The following is a 22,140-nucleotide window of genomic DNA, read 5'->3' as shown; positions in this document are numbered from 1 at the left end:
CTTTGACGGCATACCGGTATGCTGCGCCGAGCGAGGGGATGTTTAGGAACTGTATTTCTTCCTGGATGTACTTGTGCAGGCAGCCACGGTATTTGAGTATCAAATGTTGCTCCGAATCCTTGATACCCAACTTTGTGCGAAGGGTATGGAAAAGATTGGTGAACTCCGGCACATCTTGGTCCCTTCCCTGCCGCAGCGTGGTCCACTTTATGTATTCATCCTCATAGCTTCCGACAGGGTAGTACTGCTCCTTGATGGCATCCCGGAACGAATCCCAGGTGGGTGCGGCTGAAAATAGTGAGCCAGTACTTTCATCCTTCTGCTCGCAGTAGGTTTCCCACCAGTCCTTGACGTGGGGGGCTGCTTTGAGAAGAGCAAAAACAATCTTTTCCTGACTCGAAAATTCATGAACAGAAAAATAACCCTCTAGCAGATTTAACCATTTATCTACGGCATCGGCGTCTATCTGACCCTCGAATATGGGGATTTCAAAATTAACTTGTACCTTAAAGGGTGTGGCGTTTCCAGAGGAGCTGCTGGAAGCCGATGCGCCGCTTCTGGGTAGCCGCTGAAGGATCTGCGCAAAGCTGTCCATCATCGCGTTCCGTTGTCGCTCGAGCGCTTCTTCGAGCAAGATTTTGATGGGATCTCCTGCCCCCTCGTCTTTCTTCTCGTCCGCCATGGGAGGCCGTCGGGATTTGCGAGGCTGGTCTTGCAAAGGTTCAACCAGTTCAAGCCCTAACTCCTTATATCCCGACCTTGTTGGGGACATGCAAAGAAAAACAGAGAAAAAGCAGACCGCTCTGATACCACTGATCCAGATTTAAGCAGGAACGCAACAAATTACAGAGATAACCATATACACAAAGATGCAGCGGAAATAATACTTCATTTCGTTAATGGAAAATACTGACATATGCTTACAAACAGAAATGGCAATAAACTAGCTAGGGCGATGGTAGCTTATCTCTGAGAAGAGATGTGATGGCTACATGCCTTTGAACTGTTCTGAACTCCATTACAATGAGGCTCGAAGGCCTATTTATTGTTGAGAAACAATGGAAAACCCTTCACATACCGAAACCTAACCCTAGAAGATGAAACGCCAAATTGTGGGCCCCGTTTGGGTAAATTGGTACATCAATTTCCCGGGGTCGTAACTTTGGCATACGATCTCCGTTTGACGCGTACGATAGCTCGTTAGAAAGATCTATCCGAGTACTACCACTTTGGGAGGCAATATAATGCTCGGTCGCCCCAAAATTCCAAAAAAACGTCGTTTAGGGCCTCAAAACGGCTCCGGAAGTTCAGGACCCGAAAAACTGCTAAAAATAGTAAACTGTGCTACAATTAAGGAAACTGAAAATGCTGAGAAAGACAATGGTGGGGGTCCAGGTGGACCTGGCAGGTGGCCACCAATATCCACCTGGATCAGCTTGACCCTCTGTTTATTGGTTGTCGCTCTGTCCACTTCCACCGTGTCTTGGCGCTTTGGTTTGGGTGCGACTTTAATCCACAGGGGTATACTTCTGGGCTGTCACAACTGGGTGGGCTTCACCCACTCTGTTCCATCCTGGTGCTACACTTCTGCACCCTATATGTTTCCTTTGGGGTGTTACTACCGAGTGGACCTCTCTCACTCTCGATTACATCCCGACACTTTGTTTCACACCATCTATGTGTCCTATGGGACGCATCTGCCAGGGAACCATCACTAGGATGATGTCATCCCGGTCCTCGACTCTCTGCGCTTAACTTTATTCACCTTTATTCATGCTTAACATTTCGTCGGGTAACTTTGCTGGGTGGACACTGCCCGCTCAAAACATCCTGGTGCTTTCTTTTCTTTCACTCTTAACACACCGCCGAGGTAAACCCACCGGGTGGGTTCCACCTGTGGCCAATAGAGTTGCTCTGTGTTGTTGACGTGCTGGCCACATCGGCCTAGAGCTTCGTGTAGAGGCTCTGCCAGCCTTGCCACCAAATTTATCTCTTAAGCCAACTTTGGCTCTGTGCCAAAGGCTCCTCCAAGCGCTTTTCAGCTCTGTAATTATTTTTAATCCCCCTTTCCATTTTTCTGTGTATCCTTCTCTGCACACAAGAATGAATCTCCTGCTATATGAAGAAAATTCAAGAAGTGGGATGAGGGGGTACAACAAGGTGGACAAAATTTGATTTCGTCACTTAAAAAATTCATTTCTTCTCATCAGAGAGGAGTGAGGAGACATGCTATAGCTCATTGGAAAGGGCTTAATGTGCCATTTGAATCTACAGGGTCCTTATCTTCAAGTCATCCTTTGCCATCAATAACAAATTATTCTTCCAACAAGATAAGCATCTCTTTGGTCATGGAATGATCAAAGAAGTGTCTAGCAGATTTCCACATGTTACTAACTTCCCATATTCAAATTATTGTATGCTGACTTTGTTGCCATTTGGACTTGTGGGGAATAATTGGACTGTTACCTTATCAGGGCCCTAACTTTTGCAAATGAACTCTGCTTTAGGTGAATGATGGGTTGTTGGAAAGATCTCAGTGAGAAGAACATTTTTTGTTAAGGTTGAGGAAAGCCTATGACAACCCTTGGCAGTCACACAATTTCACATTAGTCAACACCTAGGAAGGTAGTGAATATTCATATCGCCATATATAAGGTAATTTTATTGATGTCCAACTAATGACCACTGAAGTAGGACAATGGGACTGCTGCATACAATGATTCTGATACAAAGCAGGTGCTCAAAGACAGCTTCTATAAAATGTAAAATGAATAAAATAATGCTGATCTGAACTAAAGATGAGAACCAAACTCCAGAAGTGGAGAGCGGATCTGAGTGATGGATGTACATTATGCATAGATCCAAAATCTGGAGTACGAAAAGCCAGCATATCAGGGTCAAGTGCTAAGTCTCCTGACATCCAAGGCAGAGTGGAGAAACCTAAAGATAAAATGTTGTCAAGAGGAGGGCCTTGAGGACTATTTGGTCTGTGTACAGCACTGTTGCCTTGAAGAGGTCAACCCCTGCCGGGGACTGGGAGATCTGCTCTGACAGCTGGGATGGGATCTGGATTGACAATGCTGCTAGGGGGTCTAGGAAGTGGAGGTAGTCACATGATCCCACGTGATATCTCATGTAGTCTACCATGCAACCATGCTGCATTTCTCTTACTATATTGTGACTTCATTTTGGCATCTGTTCAAATTTAAACAGTCAGGATTTCTTAGAGAGACTTCACTTCAATATTGTGGAAAGTTTGGGAACTTCATTGTTTTATAATGGTTAGCATAATACTGTTTTTTGTTCTCTCTCGATTTAAACAATATAGTATAAGTTTTCTGTAATCTTTACGGTCTCTTCTTTTCTTTGTTCCTTTATGTTCCTTTACATGAAGGGCATTGGCTCAACCTTCAGAGGTAGTCATTTAAATGTAAAGGCAAATAATAGCATGTAGGTTTATATGAAAGCGCTTGTCATAGCATCACAGATTTCTTGATTGATCAGTTATTGATGCAATAAGATGAATAGGGTTAGCTTCTTATCCATTCAAGTATTCTATTTTCCTGGATATGGAAGAGAGATGGATTAATGGAATCCAAATGTTTTATTTTCACATCAAATGATGTACCACTCACACCGTGTACACATATGAAAAGAATGATCCAGTTTGAAGTGTTCTAGAGCTGATAATAGATTCTGTTCCCAGTGTTCATTCTTGTCTTCTGAGTTCTCTTGCTAACTTTTAGATAAGTACAGAATATCAAGATTAAATTAGAGCAGGAAGGGACAATGTGAGACACGAAAAGGAAGAGAATATATTGGATTGATTTACCATCTAGTTTGATGGGAGTGTATCCATGTACATACACAGGGATATGTGCCAAGTAGATATCCATCTAGTTAGTGTAGAGCTCGGACATGCTAAGCATTTCAAATTTTAATGTATTTTGTCAGTCAATGTTGCAGTAACTTTGGCATGGTAAACAATTTAAATATTTATCTATTTTTACATAATTTTCTTGGGTATTCTCTATCTTGGTATATGATATGTGGAAAACCATCATAAATATGCAGGTCCATATACCACCATCATCCATGCTTGATGGTGTGCACGCTCAACATTTTTTTGGAACAGGGGTCGTGGTCTATCATTCGACAACCATGGGATTAGTTGCTGTTGACAAGAATACAGTTGCGATCTCTGTATCAGATGTCATGTTGGCATTTGCTGCATACCCAATGGAAATTCCTGCAGAGGTAACTGATCAACCGATCGAAGTAATGCACATATGGTTTTGAAGACTCCCTTAGAATTCATTTAAGCTCTCCCAGTCACTATAGTGCATGTGATTCCCTTCAGGTTTGCAATAATACTTTGGTATTGACCTTTCTTCTGAATGCTTACTTTTTACTAGTAATCAGATCTAAAATATCGTGCAGGTTGTTTTTCTGCATCCTGTACACAATTATGCATTAGTAGCATATGATCCAGCTGCACTAGGTCCAGCTGGTGCTGCAGCTGTGCGTGCAGCAGTTCTTCTTCCTGGTGATTTCTACGCTCTTTGCTTTTTATTGAAGTTGATTCTGTTGGTTTAAGTGTCGTTTCATCATTGTATTTGTGCTGCCTTAATATATACTTATAGATTTTCAGAGTTTTCTTTTAGAACCATGATTAAATTATTTTGGCTGAGGATTTAAAATAATCTGATATGCTCTTTGGCTGGTTCTCTGGACTTGCTTTAAGTTTAGCTAAGTTTCCAGCAAATAGATACATGCCAAGATTCAGGCACAGAATAAATACTATCTGAAACAAATGGATACTGGTGTTATGAGAAGCTAGTGCATTTTAGGAAAATATGAAGCCAAATACAACAATTTACAAGGGTTTCAAAATTCAGAATCTACTACCAAGATGTTTATTAGTGCACTGGTAACTTGTATTACATGTAGGAGACTATTAAAATCTAGCACCCTCTTGCTAGGCTGTGTTGCCGAAAAATCTAGTAGGTCTTGGAGATGGAAAGCCTACAAGGTATAAATTAGACCAAGAAGCAACAATGGGGCAGTGGCCCGCTGTCACCACAGCCAAAACCCCCTGCTCTTTATGGACTTTCATTGATGGGAGGAGTCTTGGTAGGAAAGAGATCACTTTTAATGGGTATTCTAGGGTTAGTGTGTGAAATGATATCCTTAGGAATCCTTCAAGAAAGACACAATAAAGCTTCACAAGAAAGAAATTCACTTTTTATGAAGAGACTTAGGAATAAGGACACAAGACCTAGGGTTTGATAAATTTAATGAGTGTTGGAGCAACCAAAGGTCAAGGCTAGGAGAAAAGGTACCTTACAATGTATACCAGCGATGCTAAGACTCGTTAAACCTTCAAGGAAGCCCTTAAGTTGAAGGAAGGAGAGCTAGTGTTTCCGTCTTGGGCAAGCAACAAAGGCAAGGAAATTTATGGATGAAATATAAGTGGATGCCCACTAAAAGGACAGGTTTTGTGGCAAATACTATCTTCTTGATGTTTAGGCTCTCCAACCACAAAAATTCCTCTTGACTAGGTATTCAAACCAAGTCTTGTTAAAATTTTGGCAACTTAGGGATGAATTTCTCCTAGAAGATATCATATTTTTCAATTCTGTTTGAACCACCACCTATAATAAAATTTCATTTCTAACAATTCTAATATGACTTTCAAAAAATAGTAAGTCATCTCAATTTAGGAGTGACTTTCCAAAAATAGTAAGTCATCTCAATTTAGGAGTGACTTTCCAAAAATAGAAAGTCATGATCAAGGATAATCTCGACATATGGAATCCACTTTAAAATTAAATCAATCATGATATACAAGTCAAGAATTAATATATTTATCCTTACTATTATTATTATTATTATTATTATTATTATTATAATGCTATTATTTATAAAATAGTCTAAAGCCATTCACTTTTAATGGATTATTAAAAATGAATTCTCTCACGGAATAAGTAAATTAAACTGATAATCTCTTACTTGGAAAATCAATCGTATTTGTTGGAATAAAATAGTAACTCCACACTTAAGAGAATGCAACACTCCCTTACTAATTCAATGTATTGAAAAAGTGTATCTCCTCCTCGTTAAATGCACTTTTAAATCCCTTGTGCAATTCGATTTGTAACTCTCACCAAATATTCTCTCATGTTTAAGTGTAACTCTCTCACTCCCTAATTCAAATTGTAACTCCTCAAGACAAGTGTACTCTCTCTCTATTCTTGGGACGAGTTACACTTCTCCTCAAGTAACTCCTCCCTCATGGAATTTGATTCTCCTATTATTGCCTCAAGGCATGAATGCATTTTGTAACTCCTCTCCTTTCTCATCTAATTAAGTAAAAGCAAGTGAGAGTTGAGTGTAGCGTCTTCATTGTGAAGAAAGAGAGCAAGCGTTGAGTGTGTACAAGAGAAGTGTGAGAGCAAGTGAAGAGTAAGAGAAAAGAAAGAGTTGGAGCATGCGTGAAGGACAAGATCTGATCAAGTGAAGAAGATCTTCAAGCAAAAAGCAAGAGAACTTCAACTACAAGTTGATTGGACATTGGTGACTTTATTCATTTTCATTCTCTCTCTCTCTTTGTACTCTACTAAACAATTGAAGAAATCTAGTAGAAGAAGAATCATTTGGGTTCTCCCCCTTGAGGGGTTTTGCTTTGGTCATTGTACCAAAATCTCAGTGTCTCATATTTGTGCTTAATCGTCTTCATATGACCCTTAAGTTTATGTTCTATCTACAGTCGTTGATCTGAAAAGTTTTGAAAAAGAAATCTACATTGTAAGTAATTGTAACTAGATATAACATTCAGTTCCATTCAGTTTTCTGCAAAGCACATTCAATTTTCTGGAATGTACAATCAACTTTCTACAAAGTACATGTAGTTTTCTGCAACATACATTCATCTTTTTGCAAAGTACATTAAGTTCCATTTAGTTTTCTGCAAAGTACATTAAGTTTTTTGCATATAAATTTCAATTTTCTGCAACGAATTTTTAAAATTCTGCATAGAACTTTCAAATTTTAACATGGTGTCAAAGCCTTGGTGAAGACAAGTCCAAGGAGACCAGAGATCACTTGAAGGGACCCCACTTGTTGCCAAAGTTTTTTGATCAAGATGACTTCGTCTGACTTGAAGATAGAGGAAAAGCTAAATGATTCTTCAAACTTTTGCCCATAGAAAGCAAGGCTAGATATCACTTTTGAAGATCATGAACTTCTGGAGTATGTTGAAGGCACAATAATTGATTCACCAAAGAATTCATGTGCTGCTGTCGAATCCAAACATAAAAAGGGTGAAATCAAAGTTAGAAAAATTATTCTTGATTCTCTTAGTGATCATCTCATTACTTATGTTTCTGGTTTGAAGAAAGCTAAAGAAATGTATGGCAAATTAATTGGCATGTTTGCAATTAGTAACTTGAACCAGATTATTTCCTTGAAGAATCAACTGAAGGACATCAAGATGAACATAGGAGAGATAGTTCAAGCATACTTTTGTTGAATTGAGGTAGCATCGGATGTGCTCTAGCTACGAAAATTGGTGGAGGCTAAGGCACATGAGATCTCCAATACCCAGAAAGGGTTTGGGCAGATCTAAACAGTTTGGGAGATTTTAAAATAATTAATACTTTTAATGGAGTCCCCAAGTCTAAACTTAGGGAAATTAAAATATTAATGTGAATTAATATAAAATTGTATTAGAATGGTCAAAACGTCATGGATCAAGCCAGATCTAATCTTAGCCGTTGATTAGGGACTTAATCTCGGCCGTTGATTTGTCAATGGGAAAAGTATAAGAGGAGACTTGAGGGTCACATGGAGAACACACCAAGAGTTCAAGATTTTGACTTTCTGGGGCTGGGTTTGCTGAGAAAGTTGGGAGAGTGATCAGAGTTGCAATTTAGGGGTAGTGAATACAGAAACAGAGAGGTAGAGATAGCACCGGGAGGATCAGCGCAGTAGCCGGAGAAAGGGATGCAGAAGCAGCCAAGGGTTCACGCAGAGCTAGCCAGCGCTCACGCAGAGATAGCCAGGAGCTGCGCAGTGCCTCAGAGGGCCACCGTGGGTGACACAGAGGGCTAGAGGGCTGACGCAGTGCCTCCAGAGGCTGACACAGGCCAAGCCAGGGTGATGTTGGGTTAACACATGGCCGGAGAGAGGCTGACGCAGTCCCTAGAGGCTGACGCTAGGGTTTCGTGGGGCAGATTGGAGCTGTGGAGTTGCTGGAGTGTTTATTCGAGTTTCAACTGGAATATCTGCTTTCGAGTGGAGAGGTACTACTGCCGAGATTTTTCTTTGTTGGGTTAGCCGGATTTGGCACCTAGATTGTATTCTGAAACTGCTTAATAAATCAAACCCTCAAATAGCTGCACCAGTTTTCTCGCTTTGGGTTTTTCCGGGGACATTAGTCCAAAGAAAATGGTGCCACTTGTGTGCTTGTTTCTATTTCCTTCAGTTGATGATTTGTAATGTGTTGAGCATGCATTTGTATTTATTTCCAGTATTTACATGGTAAATAACTTGTTAATTAACAAAACAAGTAGGTAGGAATAAAGCAGTAAAGTTCATGAAGGGTTTCTAACGTGTCAGACTTAGAAATTCCAACATGGTATCAGAGTGTGGTTGCAGATCACAGGAGAACTAAGGACATCAGCCGAACAGAGCAACAACAACAGAAAACAGTTGTCCCGAGTGACAGAAACTGTTCCTAGCATAGTAGCAGCAAGGAAGGGGTGACGCAGTGCCTGCGTAATCAAGATTGAGCCAGGAAGAGGCAACGCAGAGGCTGAGGGAGACAAACGCAGGCTCACGCAGAGCCCAGGAGGGCTGATGCAATTGGCTGAGGAGGCGGATTTGTCGGTGCCAAGATTGCGCAAAGCTTAGGAGCTCTAACCTTCAATTTGCTAGGGTTTAGGAGGCTATGGGTAAGTTGTAGAAAGGAGCTGGTGGAGTACTGTAGTCAGAACAATACTTAACCGGGCAAGGCCAAGGTAGAGGGAGTTGCTGCCGAGGTGGATTTTTTGCCAAGGAATTTAGATGAGAGTTGTAGTTGCACAGACAATTGGAGAGGGGCATCTCGACATTGGCAGAAGGGTTTCCAGGAGGGAAATCGAGACTCAGAGGAGCCATACTGAGAACTTCCAGGAGGGAAGTAAAGGAGCAACGAAATGGCACTACATGAAGTAAGAGACCAGGACAGACTGGAATCGTATCTGTACTAGATTGGGATAGCACTTCGCCTTGAGGACGATAGCTATCCCAGTTGATCTAGCTGATAACGACAGGTACGAGGATGCAATGGCGAGGGCTAAGAGTATCATCCTTGACGGGGTCAAGGATCATATAGCGCCACATATTGCTAAGAAAAATACAGCACAAGAGATGTGGGAGGCCTTAACCAAGTTGTATCAGCATACTTCCATGTAGAGGAAGATGCTACTAGAAAATCAGCTGCGATCATACTAGATGAAGAAGGGAGAACATATCGATCCATTCCTCGGTCGATTGAAGGAGATCCGGGATAAGTTGAATTCCATAGGGGCAATGCTAGATCCAGAATTGATGGTGAGAACAACCCTTACCGTAGTCTCAAAAGACTGGGAGGTGTTTGTCCAGAGTATACTAGGCAGGGCGACCCTTCCAGATTAATAGGAAATGTGGGCTGCTCTTTGCCAAGAAGAGATCTGAAGGTTGAGAAAGGTGGGAAGCAGCGACAAGGGGATCATAATCAAGAGGGAGGAGGAGGAGGACGTTGCCCTAGCATCCGAGGGAAAGTAGGAGAAATGGAAGAAGAAGGACCCCTCCAAGGTCAAATGCTTCCACTTTGGGGAGTTGGGTCATTATGCGACCCAGTGTCCAAGGAAGAAGAGTAAGGGAGAGGCCTCCGAGACCAAGGCAGCGCCAATGAGGGTAGAGAAGGAAGTGGAGACAGACGATGATTGTGCCATGAGTTCTCATGTTCCACTTCAGAAGAAGTGGGGAGACATCAAGTTGTAGTCAGACAGGCTACAGGAGATGAGGGGCGGGATCCTTGAGTTACCCAGCTTCTTGGATTAGACCTTGTTACGGGCCCCAAAGAGGAGTAGCGGCACTGACAGATGTCAATAGAGACAGATGCGGATAGAGCGATACAGGGAGATACAGTGCAGGATTCCCAGTATAGCGCGAGGCTAGCAGGCTGCAACAGTGCGAGAGGCACGGGAGTGTTGCACCAGTGCAGGATGGCACAAAGAGGTGTGAAACAGTGCAAGATGCACAGAATTGTTGCAGCAACACAGAGGTCAGAGAGGGAGCACTTGTCAGTGACAGAGAGAGCTTCAGCATCAGGAGTGTTTCTAGCGTGATGGAGATGTTAGTGTTGGGAGATCAGTTACTTCTTAGTAACTGAGTTGCAGTGTAGCAATTAGCAGTGGTAGTTCTATGGGCAGCACAATGTAGCATGATGAGAGGGGTTGCAGTGAAGATGTAGCAGTGGCAGTGGCAGGGCCATGGGTAGCAGTACAGGATGCAACGGTGCAGAGGATGTTGGGCAGCAAGCCTAGCATCAACACAGGGACCAATGCCAGATGATCAAAGTGATGCTTAGTGAGGAGTATTACTAGAGCACAGTCCTCGCTAAGAGGGAGTGTTAGGCCCCTATACTACTAGTGTAACCCCTTATTGTTATTAGTACAACCCACTTATTATATTGATGTACCCATGTAGTGCCCATATTGTTACTATTGTGCCACATAGAAGCCCACTATTGTTACTGTTGTGCCCTACAATATTATTGTTATGTAGGCTTTGATTGTATTGGGACCACTTAGACTCCTATATATAGAAAGGAGGTATTTTCATTTGTATCATCCAAGAATTGTTCATTTATGTAATGTAAAGGAGGTTGCCCCCTCGAAGAGGCTGAATTCTAAGGCGTTGATCTATCTTTTCTATCTTTTCTTGAGCTGGTTTCATAACATTTGGTATCAGAGCTTTGGATTCTAGGGTTTCGCTGCTCCAAACAGGTCATCGTGGCATTTTCGCTATAACTTTTTTTCTGTGACGTTTCAGAAGTCGCAAAAAAAACCCATTTGAGAAGAAATTGCGCTGAACCTTGGGTCCGAATTTCAGAGCTTTTCGCGCGATATTTTCGGAGATATGATCTGAGGAAGTTGGTCTTTTTGCAGACTCCTGAATTACACTCAAAACAGGTGACCTGGGGAAAATCGTCATAACTTTCTTTCTGAGCATCGGATTGAAATTTCGTAAGAAGGTACAGAAAGAGGACGGACTGTAGTTTTCGTTTATATATTTTTCAGAGTCAAAGGTTGAAACAGTGACACGTGGCACTTCATACAAGTTCGCTCTACTGAACTAGTCTATAATCAGGTCACTGTGGGAGATTGTGCATAACTCTTTCTTGGAGAATCCAATTTGGATCAGACTAGTGGCATTGGAAAGAGGACATAGAAGTCTACTACAGGTCACAATTTCAAAACTGGATGATTCGAAATTACAGAGATACATCAGATTCAATATCAGGCTTCTACAAAGTAAAAAAAAAGGTGTGTAGTTTTTTTTAATTTTTGCATAAGCTTGGTTTGAAGGAATTCAAAGGGCATAGTAAAGCATTATTATCGGTAACTGATGCCCTGAGGAAAGAAAATGCAAACACCTAGTAAGGAACCTGAAAGCTCTAGCATGACTCATGAAGAAGAGGAAGAAATGCTACATGATATATCAAAATTACAAGAACAAGTGCAACAAATGTCACGCTCACAAAAGCTAACAGAAGCTAAGATAAGTGGCGTGGAATCTAAGATAAATGGTGTGGAATCTAAGATAAAGGGCATGGAAGCTAAGATGGAGGATTCGATGGAAGAATTGAAGAAGTTGCTACAAGAAAGGGTCACTAATGGTGAAAAGGTAGTAAAGGAAACTCATGATGAGAACAAAAGAAATGTTAATCATGATTCCATAGACTCTAATGTTGGATCGAAGACTCACCATGTTCCAAAAATCGATATGAGGAAGTTTGATGGCAAGGATCCCGCCACATGGATATTACAGATGGAGCAATTCTTCGATCTCAATAATGTGCAAAACACACAAAAGGTACGTATGGCAACTTTATATTTGGAACCAAATCAGTTTGTATGGTATCAATGGCTTTGTTCTCGTAAACAATTTATCACTTGGGCAATTTTTACGGAAGAATTGATAGCACATTATGAGGATACAAAAAGCAACACTTTTTTTAGCCAATTGATAAGTCTCAAACAAAAGGGTTCAATAATGGAGCACATTGAGGAGTTCCAAAAATTGAACATAAGGGTAAAAGATATTCCAGAGGAGCATAGGATTGATGTGTTCATAGGGTCTTTAAAGGATAATATCCAACATGATGTGCGCCTTTGGGAACCTGATTCATTAGAGAAGGCATTCAGGTTAGCAAGAAAAATGGAAAGCAAAATTATGGCAACTAGGAAGCATACCATTCACAACTATAAAGACGGAAGTGTTGTTGCCCATAGTCTTCCACAACCTACAAGGTTGACACCACAACAATTGGAAGAAAAAAGAGCAAAAGGGCTTTGTTACAATTGTGATAGCAAATACACAAAGGGTCATAAGTGTGCTGAGAAGAAATTATTCTACATAGATTGTGAAGAGGAAGAAGAAAAGGAGCAAGAAAGGTCAAAAGAAGAGGATATATTCCAGGAACAAAGCCTAGATGAAGAACAAATAAATCCGACCATATCTTGTAATGCATTGGCGGGAATTACCACTCCTCAAACCATCAAGATAGAAGGACAAATCAAGAAGAAAAAGGTAATAGTGTTGATTGATTCAGGAAGCACCCACAATTTTATTCATTGTAGGGTAGCAAAAGAATTGAATTGCTTCCTATATCCAGCACCAGAGTGTCAAGTGATGATTGCAAATGGAGGAACAATAAATTGTTCTGGAAAGTGCCATAATATCAAGCTATCCATGGGAGAATATGTATTGACTAGCCCAATGCTTTCCATTCCAATGGGAGGTGCTGATGTTGTACTAGGAGTCCAATGGCTACAATCCTTGGGTACAATAGCTTTTAATTTTCAAGAACTTTTCATGAAATTTTCTGTGGAAGGAAAGGAAGTTGAATTAAGGGGTATTGCAGGGAAACCAGGAAAGATAATCAGCTCTAATGGCATGACAAAGCTTCTAAAAAAGGAGCAAAGAGGTGTAATTGCACAATTATGTTCGCTAGATGTTTCCACATTGGAATCATCTATTTCTCCAGATCTCCAAAAAGTCCTGGACAATCATTCCAAGGTATTTGAGACTCCCAAAGGTCTCCCACCTATGCGTGATCATGATCATGCTATTCATCTGATTCCAGGAAGTGTTCCTCCAAACATCAGGCCGTACAGATATCCATATGTCCAAAAAAGTGAAATTGAACGTATGGTTGCAGAAATGCTAGAGGCTGGTATAATTCAACCAAGTCAAAGTTCTTTCTCAGCTCCAGTAGTATTGGTGCACAAGAAGGATGGATCATGGCGCATGTGTCCAGATTATAGGGAGCTCAACAAGCTCACTATTAAAGATAAGTTCCCCATTCCTGTCATTGATGAATTACTGGATGAATTGCATGGATCAATTTACTTCACCAAGTTGGATCTTCGTTCGGGATATCATCAAATCAGAATGAAGATTGAAGACATTCCGAAAACAACATTTAGAACTCATGAGGGTCATTATGAATTTTTGGTCATGCCTTTTGGCCTTACCAATGCACCTTCAACATTTCAAGGTTTGATGAATTCAATTTTCAAACCATTCCTTAGAAAATTTGTGTTAGTATTTTTTGATGATATACTAATCTACAGCAAGTCTTGGAAGGATCATGTTGAACATGTTGACAAGGTGCTACAACTATTGGAGGAGAAACAATTATATGCAAAAAGATCCAAATGTTTCTTTGGAGTCCAGGAGGTGGAATATTTGGGTCATATTGTATCTCATGAAGGAGTTAAGGTAGACCCTAGCAAAATTAAAGCCATTAAGGAATGGAAAATCCCCACATCCATAAAGCATCTGCGAGGATTTCTTGGGTTGACAGGGTATTATCGCAAGTTTGTTAAGAATTATGGGAGAATAGCAGCACCTCTAACAACATTATTGAAGAAAGATTCATTTTCATGGACTCCGGAAGCAACAAAGGCCTTTAAACATCTTAAAGAGGCAATGTGCCAAGCACCGGTCTTAGCTACACCGGACTTCACAAAAACCTTTATTGTGGAATGTGATGCTTCAGGAAATGGAATTGGTGCTGTTCTAATGCAAGATGAAAGACCCATTGCTTTTGAAAGTCGTCCAATCAAGGGAAAGTTTTTAAGCAAAGCTATTTATGAGAAGGAAATGTTGGCAATACTCCATGCACTTAAGAAATGGCGACCCTACCTAATGGGAAGACACTTCAAGGTAAAAACGGATCATGATAGCCTTAAATACTTTTTAGAACAAAGATTATCCTCTGAAGAGCAACAAAAGTGGGTCACAAAGATGTTGGGTTATGACTTTGAAATCATCTACAAAAAAGGGAAGCAAAATGTGGTGGCAGATGCACTCTCAAGAAAGGATGAGGATATGGAAGCATTGTTGTGTGCCATTTCTATTATCCAACCAGATTGGATAAACGAAGCAAAGGAGGAATGGAAGAATGACGAAGAAGTGTGGGCACTTATTCGAAAGCTACAACAAGATTCCAGTACTTCTGATACATTTAGCTGGAAAAATGATTCGTTATGGTACAAAGATCGCTTATACCTCTGTAAGAATTCCCAGCTAAAACAAAAGATTCTTATGGAATTGCACACTTCTCCCTTAGGAGGGCACTCAGGATTTTTAAAAACTTACCACAGGGTTAAGAAGGAATTTTTTTGGGATGGCCTTAAATCAGATATTCAAAAGTTTGTGGCGGAATGTTTGGTTTGCCAACAAAATAAAGTTGAAACAATTAAGACATCGGGTCTATTACAACCTTTATCCATTCCAAGCCAACGTTGGGAGGAGGTTTCAATGGATTTTATCACAGGTTTACCCAAGTCTGAGGGAAAGAGTGTCATCATGGTGGTAGTTGACAGACTTACCAAGTATGCACACTTTTGTGCATTATCACATCCATTTAAAGCCAGTACAGTTTCTACTGCATTTATGGAAACAGTTCAAAAGCTACATGGAAACCCAAAGATTATTGTAAGTGACAGAGATCCCATTTTCACTGGAAATTTTTGGACAGAATTATTTTCTTGTCTTGGTACTCAGTTAGCTCATAGCTCATCTTATCATCCTCAATCTGATGGGCAAACTGAGATAGTAAACAAATGTTTGGAAGGATATCTTCGTTGCTTTGTATCTGATAAACAGACACAATGGGTCAAATGGTTGCCTCTGGCTGAATGGTGGTATAACACTTCCTTCCATACAGCAACAAAAATGACCCCATTTATGGCACTTTATGGGTACCAACCACCATCAATCACATCATATTTAAGAGAAAATTCTAAGGTTCAGGCAGTGGAACATCACATCGAACATCAACAACAAGTCCCCCAACTCTTAAAGGATAACCTCGTGTTGGCACAAAATAGAATGAAACAACAGGCAGATCAACATCGCAGTGAAAGAAGTTTTGATGTAGGTGATTGGGTATTCCTACGGCTACAACCATATAAGCAAATGTCCCTAAAGCAAGCTAAGAAGGATAATAAATTATCACCAAAGTATTATGGTCCGTACAAGGTGTTGGAAAAGATTGGTACTATGGTATACAAATTGGAGCTTCCTGCAGCTTCTCGATTGCACCCAGTTTTCCATGTTTCATGTTTAAAGAAGGTCATAGGCGACAAGCTCCCAGTTCAAACAATATTGCCAGAACTTGACGAGGAAGGAAAAATTATATTGGAACCGGAAGCAGTCACAGAAACAAGAACTCGACAGCTACGAAATCGATCAATTTCAGAGTATCTTATCAAGTGGAAGAACTTATCCGCTGAAGATTCCACATGGGAGGATGAGAATTTTATGCAGAAGTACCCAGAACTGCTCAAGCGTTGAGGACAACGCTTTTTGAAGGAGAGGGGCATGTTAGGCCCCTATACTACTAGTGTAACCCCTTATTGTTATTAGTACAACCCACTTATTATATTGATGTACCCATGTAGTGCCCATATTGTTACTATTGTGCCACATAGAAGCCCACTATTGTTACTGTTGTGCCCTACAATATTATTGTTATGTAGGCTTTGATTGTATTGGGACCACTTAGACTCCTATATATAGAAAGGAGGTATTTTCATTTGTAGCATCCAAGAATTGTTCATTTATGTAATGTAAAGGAGGTTGCCCCCTCGAAGAGGCTGAATTCTAAGGCGTTGATCTATCTTTTCTTGAGCTGGTTTCATAACAGGGAGTGTTGATTTGGGGTAGCATTGGATGTGCTCTAGCCACGAAAATTTGTGGAGAGGGTAATGCACATGAGATCTCCAATACCCAGCAAGGGTTTGGGTAGATTCTAAGCAATTTTGGAGATATTAAAATAATTAATATTTTTAATGGAGTCCCTAAGTCTAAACTTAGGGAAATTAAAATATTAATGTGAATTAATATAAAACTGTGTTAGAATGGTCCAAAAGTCATGGATCAAGCTAGATCTAATCTTAGCCATTGATTAGGGACTTAATCTTGGCCGTTGATTTGTCAACGCAAAAAGTATAAGAGAAGGCTTGAGGGTCACTTGGAGAACACACCAAGAGCTCAAGATTTCGACTTTCTGGGGCTGGGTTTGCTGAGAAAGTTGGGAGAGTGATTAGAGTTGTAGCTAAGGGGCAGTGAATACAGAAGCAGAGAGGCAGAGATAGCACCGGGAGGATCAGTGTAGTAGCTGGATAGAGGGACGCAGAAGTAGCCAAGGGTTTACGTAGAGCTAGCCAGGGCTCACGCAAAGACAACGAGGAGCTGCGCAATGCCTCAAAGGGCTAGCGTGGGTGACACAGAGGGACAGAGGATTGATGCAGTGCCTCCAGAGGCTGATGCAGGCCAAGCCAAGGTGATGCTGGGCTAACGATGGGCCAGAGAGATGTTGACGTAGTCCCTAGAGGCTGACGCTGGGGTTTCGTGGGGCAGATTGGAGCTGTGGAGCTGCCAGAGTGTTTATCCAGGTTTTCAGCCGAAATATCTTCTTATGAGTGGAGAAGTACTACTGTCGAGATTTTTCTCTGTTGGGTGAGTTGGATTTGGCACCCAGATTGTATTCTGAAACTGCTTAATAAATCAAACCCTCAGATAGCTGCACTGGTTTTCCCGCATTGGGTTTTTCCGGGGACATTAGTCCAAAAACAACTATGTCACTTGTGTGCTTGTTTTTATTTCCTTCATTTGATGATCTGTAATGTCTTAAGCATACATTTGTATTTATTTCTAGTATTTACATGGTAAATAACTTGTTAATTAATAGAACAAGTAGGTAGGAATAACTCAGTAAAGTGCATGAAGGGTTTCTAATGTGTCGGACTTTGAAATTCCAACAACTTTATGAGAATGACCAAAATCAGGAATTAACTGTCAACAATTGGTGAAGTTTTACCCAACAAAGAAATGGTGTTGATTGCGCTTGCAAGACTTTCTCCTGTTTGGGAGACTTTTATCACCACCATCAACAATATCAACACTATTTCCACATTTGATGAGCTCCTGGGACAGTGTATCCAAGAGAAAACTAGAATGATCTTCAGATGGAGAATTTCACATTATGAAGAAGAACCTACTGCATTTTCATCCTATGACAAGAGAAAGAAAGGTAATAAAAAGGAATTTTCTTTCAAATTAAATAAATGGAATCCAAGCATGTCAAAAGTTAGATGTTTTAACTATCAAAAGCATGGTCACTTTTCTCGTGATTGTAAAAAAAGAAGAAGAGCACCTAGATTCAAAAACAAATTCGATTATAGAAAAGAGTTTTATGAAAATCAAAGAATGCCATTCTAAGAAAACTAGAAATCCAAGGTGTAGAAATAATGCAGCGGAAACTCAATCAAAATATTTTTTTGTTTTAACACTTTCCAGTTCTTCTTTTGCAAATTCATTTGATAGATGGTTAGTTGATAGTGGTGCTTCCAAACATTTTATTGGTTACAAAGAAGCACTCTAATATAGTTGGGAGGGAGACTAATTTAAATGTTATCCTTGGAGATAATTCTACTCAGCGAGTTAAAGGTTATGGTTTCGTTTCATTTTAGTTCGATGATGACAAATCTCTTTTTGTGCAAGGAGTTTTGTATGTACCTGGTTTGAAAAAGAATCTTGTATCCATATTTTCTCTAGAAGATAAATGAATGAAAGTTGTTTTATTAATGAAAAAGTTGTAACTTGGCCTTTGAACTCAAGTATGAGAGAAGCCTTTACTCTTGGACCAAGATGTGAAGGGATTTACAAAGTCCATGGTAAACCCATTCATGCACTTGTCCATGATACTGATCTTTAGTGTGAGCTTTGTGAAAATTCTATCACTGCAGTCACCGATTTAATTTTCCTACTTATTCCACAATAAGTTATTTATGAAATTACTTCAATAAACATTAAAATAAATACTACTACAGATATCACACCATAATACAAAACAAACATATGCACAAGCATTAACACATTGACACCGATATTTTGGACAACAGTCCCTAGAAAAACCCAATGTGGGAAAACCGGTGCAGCAAGGGAGGATTTTATTACAACAAGGTGCCACACTAGCTTACCGACAGAGAGGAATAATTCTCTAGCACTTCTTCCAATCCCCGCGTCAGCTCGACTGACCTTTGCGTGACTCTCAAACCCTCTGTGTCAACCCCTGCTTGACTATGTCAACCCTGGGCCTCTCTACGTCACCCACGCAGGCCCAGCTAGTGACTGTGCAATCTTTTGCTGCCTTTGCATTTTCCTGAAAAGCCCTGCATCTACCTTTCCTGCCTCAGCGACGATCTCTAGTGGCTGATCCCGTCTCTCTGCTCCGTACTTGCTGCGTCCTAACTGCTCACCAGACCACTAGTTCAATTTCTCAACTAACCGCGCTCCATAAATTGAACTGACTGGTCTCCCTCAGTGTGTTCTCCAAGTGACCCTCAAGCCTTCTCTTATACTTTTCTCGTTGACAAATCAACAGCTGAGATTAAGTCCCTAATCAATGACTAAGATTAGATCTAGCTTGATCCATGACTCTTGGACCATTCTAACACGGTTTTATATTAATTCACATTAATATTTTATTTTCCCTAAGTTTAGACTTAGGGACTCTGTTGTCGCACAAAGTGTCTAGGCATCGCGATAACACTCAGAGTAAGGGCTGTCACTCTTGATCCTTACTCATTTCGTTTAGATTCTCTCCTAGGTAAGTCAAGGGGGGTAGTCCCTAGGCAAATGGATGAAGATAGCCTACGAAAAACAAACTCTAGGAGATTTTAATGATGGACAACTTGATGAAAGTAAACGACTCTCGATTAACTTAGATGAAAAGAGTAAACGCTAATGTTGCCAAGACACGACCACATGATATAAATGATTATAGACCAATGCCTTTTATATTCAATCAACCGGGAATAAGGGAGGGCTTCTTGTTTGAGAAATAATAAATGGAAGGAGTGGAGTCGCCACCCAAACAAGAAATGAACCGAAATGTGCAGGTGCTAAAAGTGCAGATGAAACAATTAACGAGATGACGAAAGATAGGGCGATGAAAAGATCAAATGACGCTAGGAAAAGTTGTGCCACTTGATAGGCTAATGAATGGCGGAAAAGATGAGATGATTGAAATGATGAATGATGAGGAAATGTCGTTGAAACACCGATAATAAAATGTCCCTGGCAATGGCGCCAAAAATGTTGTTGTACAGAATGTCTAGGCACCGCGACAACGCTCAGAGTAAGGGTTGTCACTCTCGATCTTTACTCCATTTAGACTCTCTCCTAGACAAGTTAAGGGGAGTGGTCCCTAAGGTAAATGGATGAGAAAGCCTGTGGATCACGGGCTCTAGGAGATTTTAATGATCGACAACCTAATGAATCTCGATTAATTCAAATGAATAGATTAAATGCTAATGTAACCAAGATACGACCACAAGATATAAATAATTATAGACCAGTGCCTTTAATATTTGAATTAACCATCAACTAAATAAAACAAGTTATCCAGAACGATTTTCAATATGTGACGAATAATGACAATCATGAATAATCAATATAAATGCCCAAAATTGTATCACACAAGATATTCCAGATTTAAGGTGATTATCGTTAATGACCAAGATCTAAATTTTTTTAATTTTCTCCAACAGTCAATATAACTTAAAACAATTGTTGCACCTCGACCATAGAAAAACATGCATTTAAGATTTAGCATTTAACGTTAGAAACACCAAGGAATTTAAAATTAGCATTTCAATCGTTCCTTAGGAAATTAATTAAATGCAGCAAATGAAGAAATCAAAATTTCTTCAATGACAAAGTGAATCGAAAGGATCAATAAATCGAAATTTTAATGGGCCATAGGCCACATTAAAATTTTCAATGTGAAAGTGCAAGTCCTTTAATTTATTTCTCTAGCCACCAAAATTAGATTTTTTATGATTTCTTAAAGTTTTTAATTTTTAGAATTTTTTTAATGTTTTTTTTTTTTTAGATTTTTTTTTTCTTTTAATCTTTTAGATATTTTTAAAATTTTTATGATTTTTTAATTTTAATGTTATTTAGGATTTTTAGAATTCTTAATTTTCTTAATTTTAGAATTTTTTATGATTTTAGAAATTTTTGAATGTTTTAGCTTTTGGATTTTTAAAATTTTTAAATATTTTAGATTTTTTAAGTTTTAGAATCAAAAATAAAAATCATAAAATAAAAAAAAGAATGAAATCAAAGTAAAATAAAAAATAAAAACCAAATCGATTTTTTTTTACTTATTAAAACCTTAATGAAACCTAACTAAAGACATGAAATCGAAAATATCTATCTAACCTAATGTACATGCATACAAATAAAAAAAAGGGAATCGAATGTTCTGTTGCTGACCCTAACACATATAAAAAAAAGAAGTGGTTTTTATTTTATTGTGGTTGTGCTATGCAGGTGAGAAAAGGCGTAGGAAGGAGACGTAAGGGCGAATCGCAGTAGCAAGAGGAGGCTGAGGGAGAATACGTAGGTCAGCAAGGATAGAAGGATGGCACCGCGGGAGAGGAGTTCAATGGGGAATGGAGCAATGTTCTGGCAGCGTGGAAAGGTGAATCAACAGACAACGTGAGAATGATGAGCAACAACGAGTGCTGGAATGAGGGTCGAGCTGCAGGCAATGGGATGAAGTTGCGTGTAGAGGATAGGCAGCATAGGGAGCCGAAGGCTTGCAGTCAGGGGTATGGCAGTGGAAGTGGAAGGAGAACGCGGAGGGGACAAGGGCATCGAGGAAGGGAGAGTAAATGCAGGTTCCGGAGGTGCGATGAATGGATGGGAGATTTTGGACCAAGGTTCTGGCAGCAAGGAAAATAATTGGCAGTTGAGTGAGGGTTTGGAAGAAGAGAAGTGTAGTGGAGCAACAAAAAAAATGCATGTAAGTTTGGCAACAAAGAATACGCAAGAAATAGGGTTTAGGCAGCTGCAAACAACGTGGAAAAATTGCGACAAGATAGAAAAGGGAGGACACAGATCGGAAGAGGGTGCAGCTAGGTATGAGGGAAGAGGGTTTGAAGGCAAATGAGCAGCGTGCAGGTAGGCTTGCGATGGGAGGGTTGTTTGATATACCCAAAAACCAGGGAACAAATCCTAGAAACCCTTTGAAGTCTTTCTAGAAATTTTAATTAAAATTTTGAATTCACCTGCTACGAAATTCCCAGATCTTACAAAATTTTTCAGATTTGAAGCTCTTAAAACCCTTAGACTGTAAAATTAATTGAATAATCTCCCTGCAGAATTATGTTGATGAACCTCACAGATCCAGATCTTACCCTCCAGGGCCTAGATCTGGACTCTGCACAGTTTTCTTTTTCAGATCTGTAGCTGCAAGACAACAATAAAACACCCAAGCGATATAGACAATGACCCAAAAAACTG

At 40.0% G+C, this 22,140-nt stretch overlaps 1 protein-coding gene across 1 annotated transcript in view; it reads left to right on the top strand.

Annotated features, from left to right (window-relative positions):
* The window catches only part of DEG7 (DegP protease 7), a 375,281-nt gene that overhangs the window by 326,293 nt on the left and 26,848 nt on the right, over positions 1 to 22,140 (top strand). The window contains exons 16-17 of the mRNA XM_089410870.1: positions 4,075 to 4,257; positions 4,441 to 4,546. Of these exons, the coding sequence (XP_089266996.1) occupies positions 4,075 to 4,257; positions 4,441 to 4,546 (289 nt within the window). The remainder of the gene's footprint in view (positions 1 to 4,074; positions 4,258 to 4,440; positions 4,547 to 22,140) is intronic.

This window comes from Pinus tabuliformis, chromosome 3_1 (assembly GCF_031772625.1).
Source record: "Pinus tabuliformis cultivar Carrire ecotype Pingquan chromosome 3_1, CPIR1, whole genome shotgun sequence".
In the NCBI taxonomy this organism is placed as follows: domain Eukaryota; kingdom Viridiplantae; phylum Streptophyta; class Pinopsida; order Pinales; family Pinaceae; genus Pinus; species Pinus tabuliformis.
The sequence above is the reverse complement of the archived record's forward strand: the minus strand, read 5'-3'. Positions and strand labels throughout refer to the sequence as shown.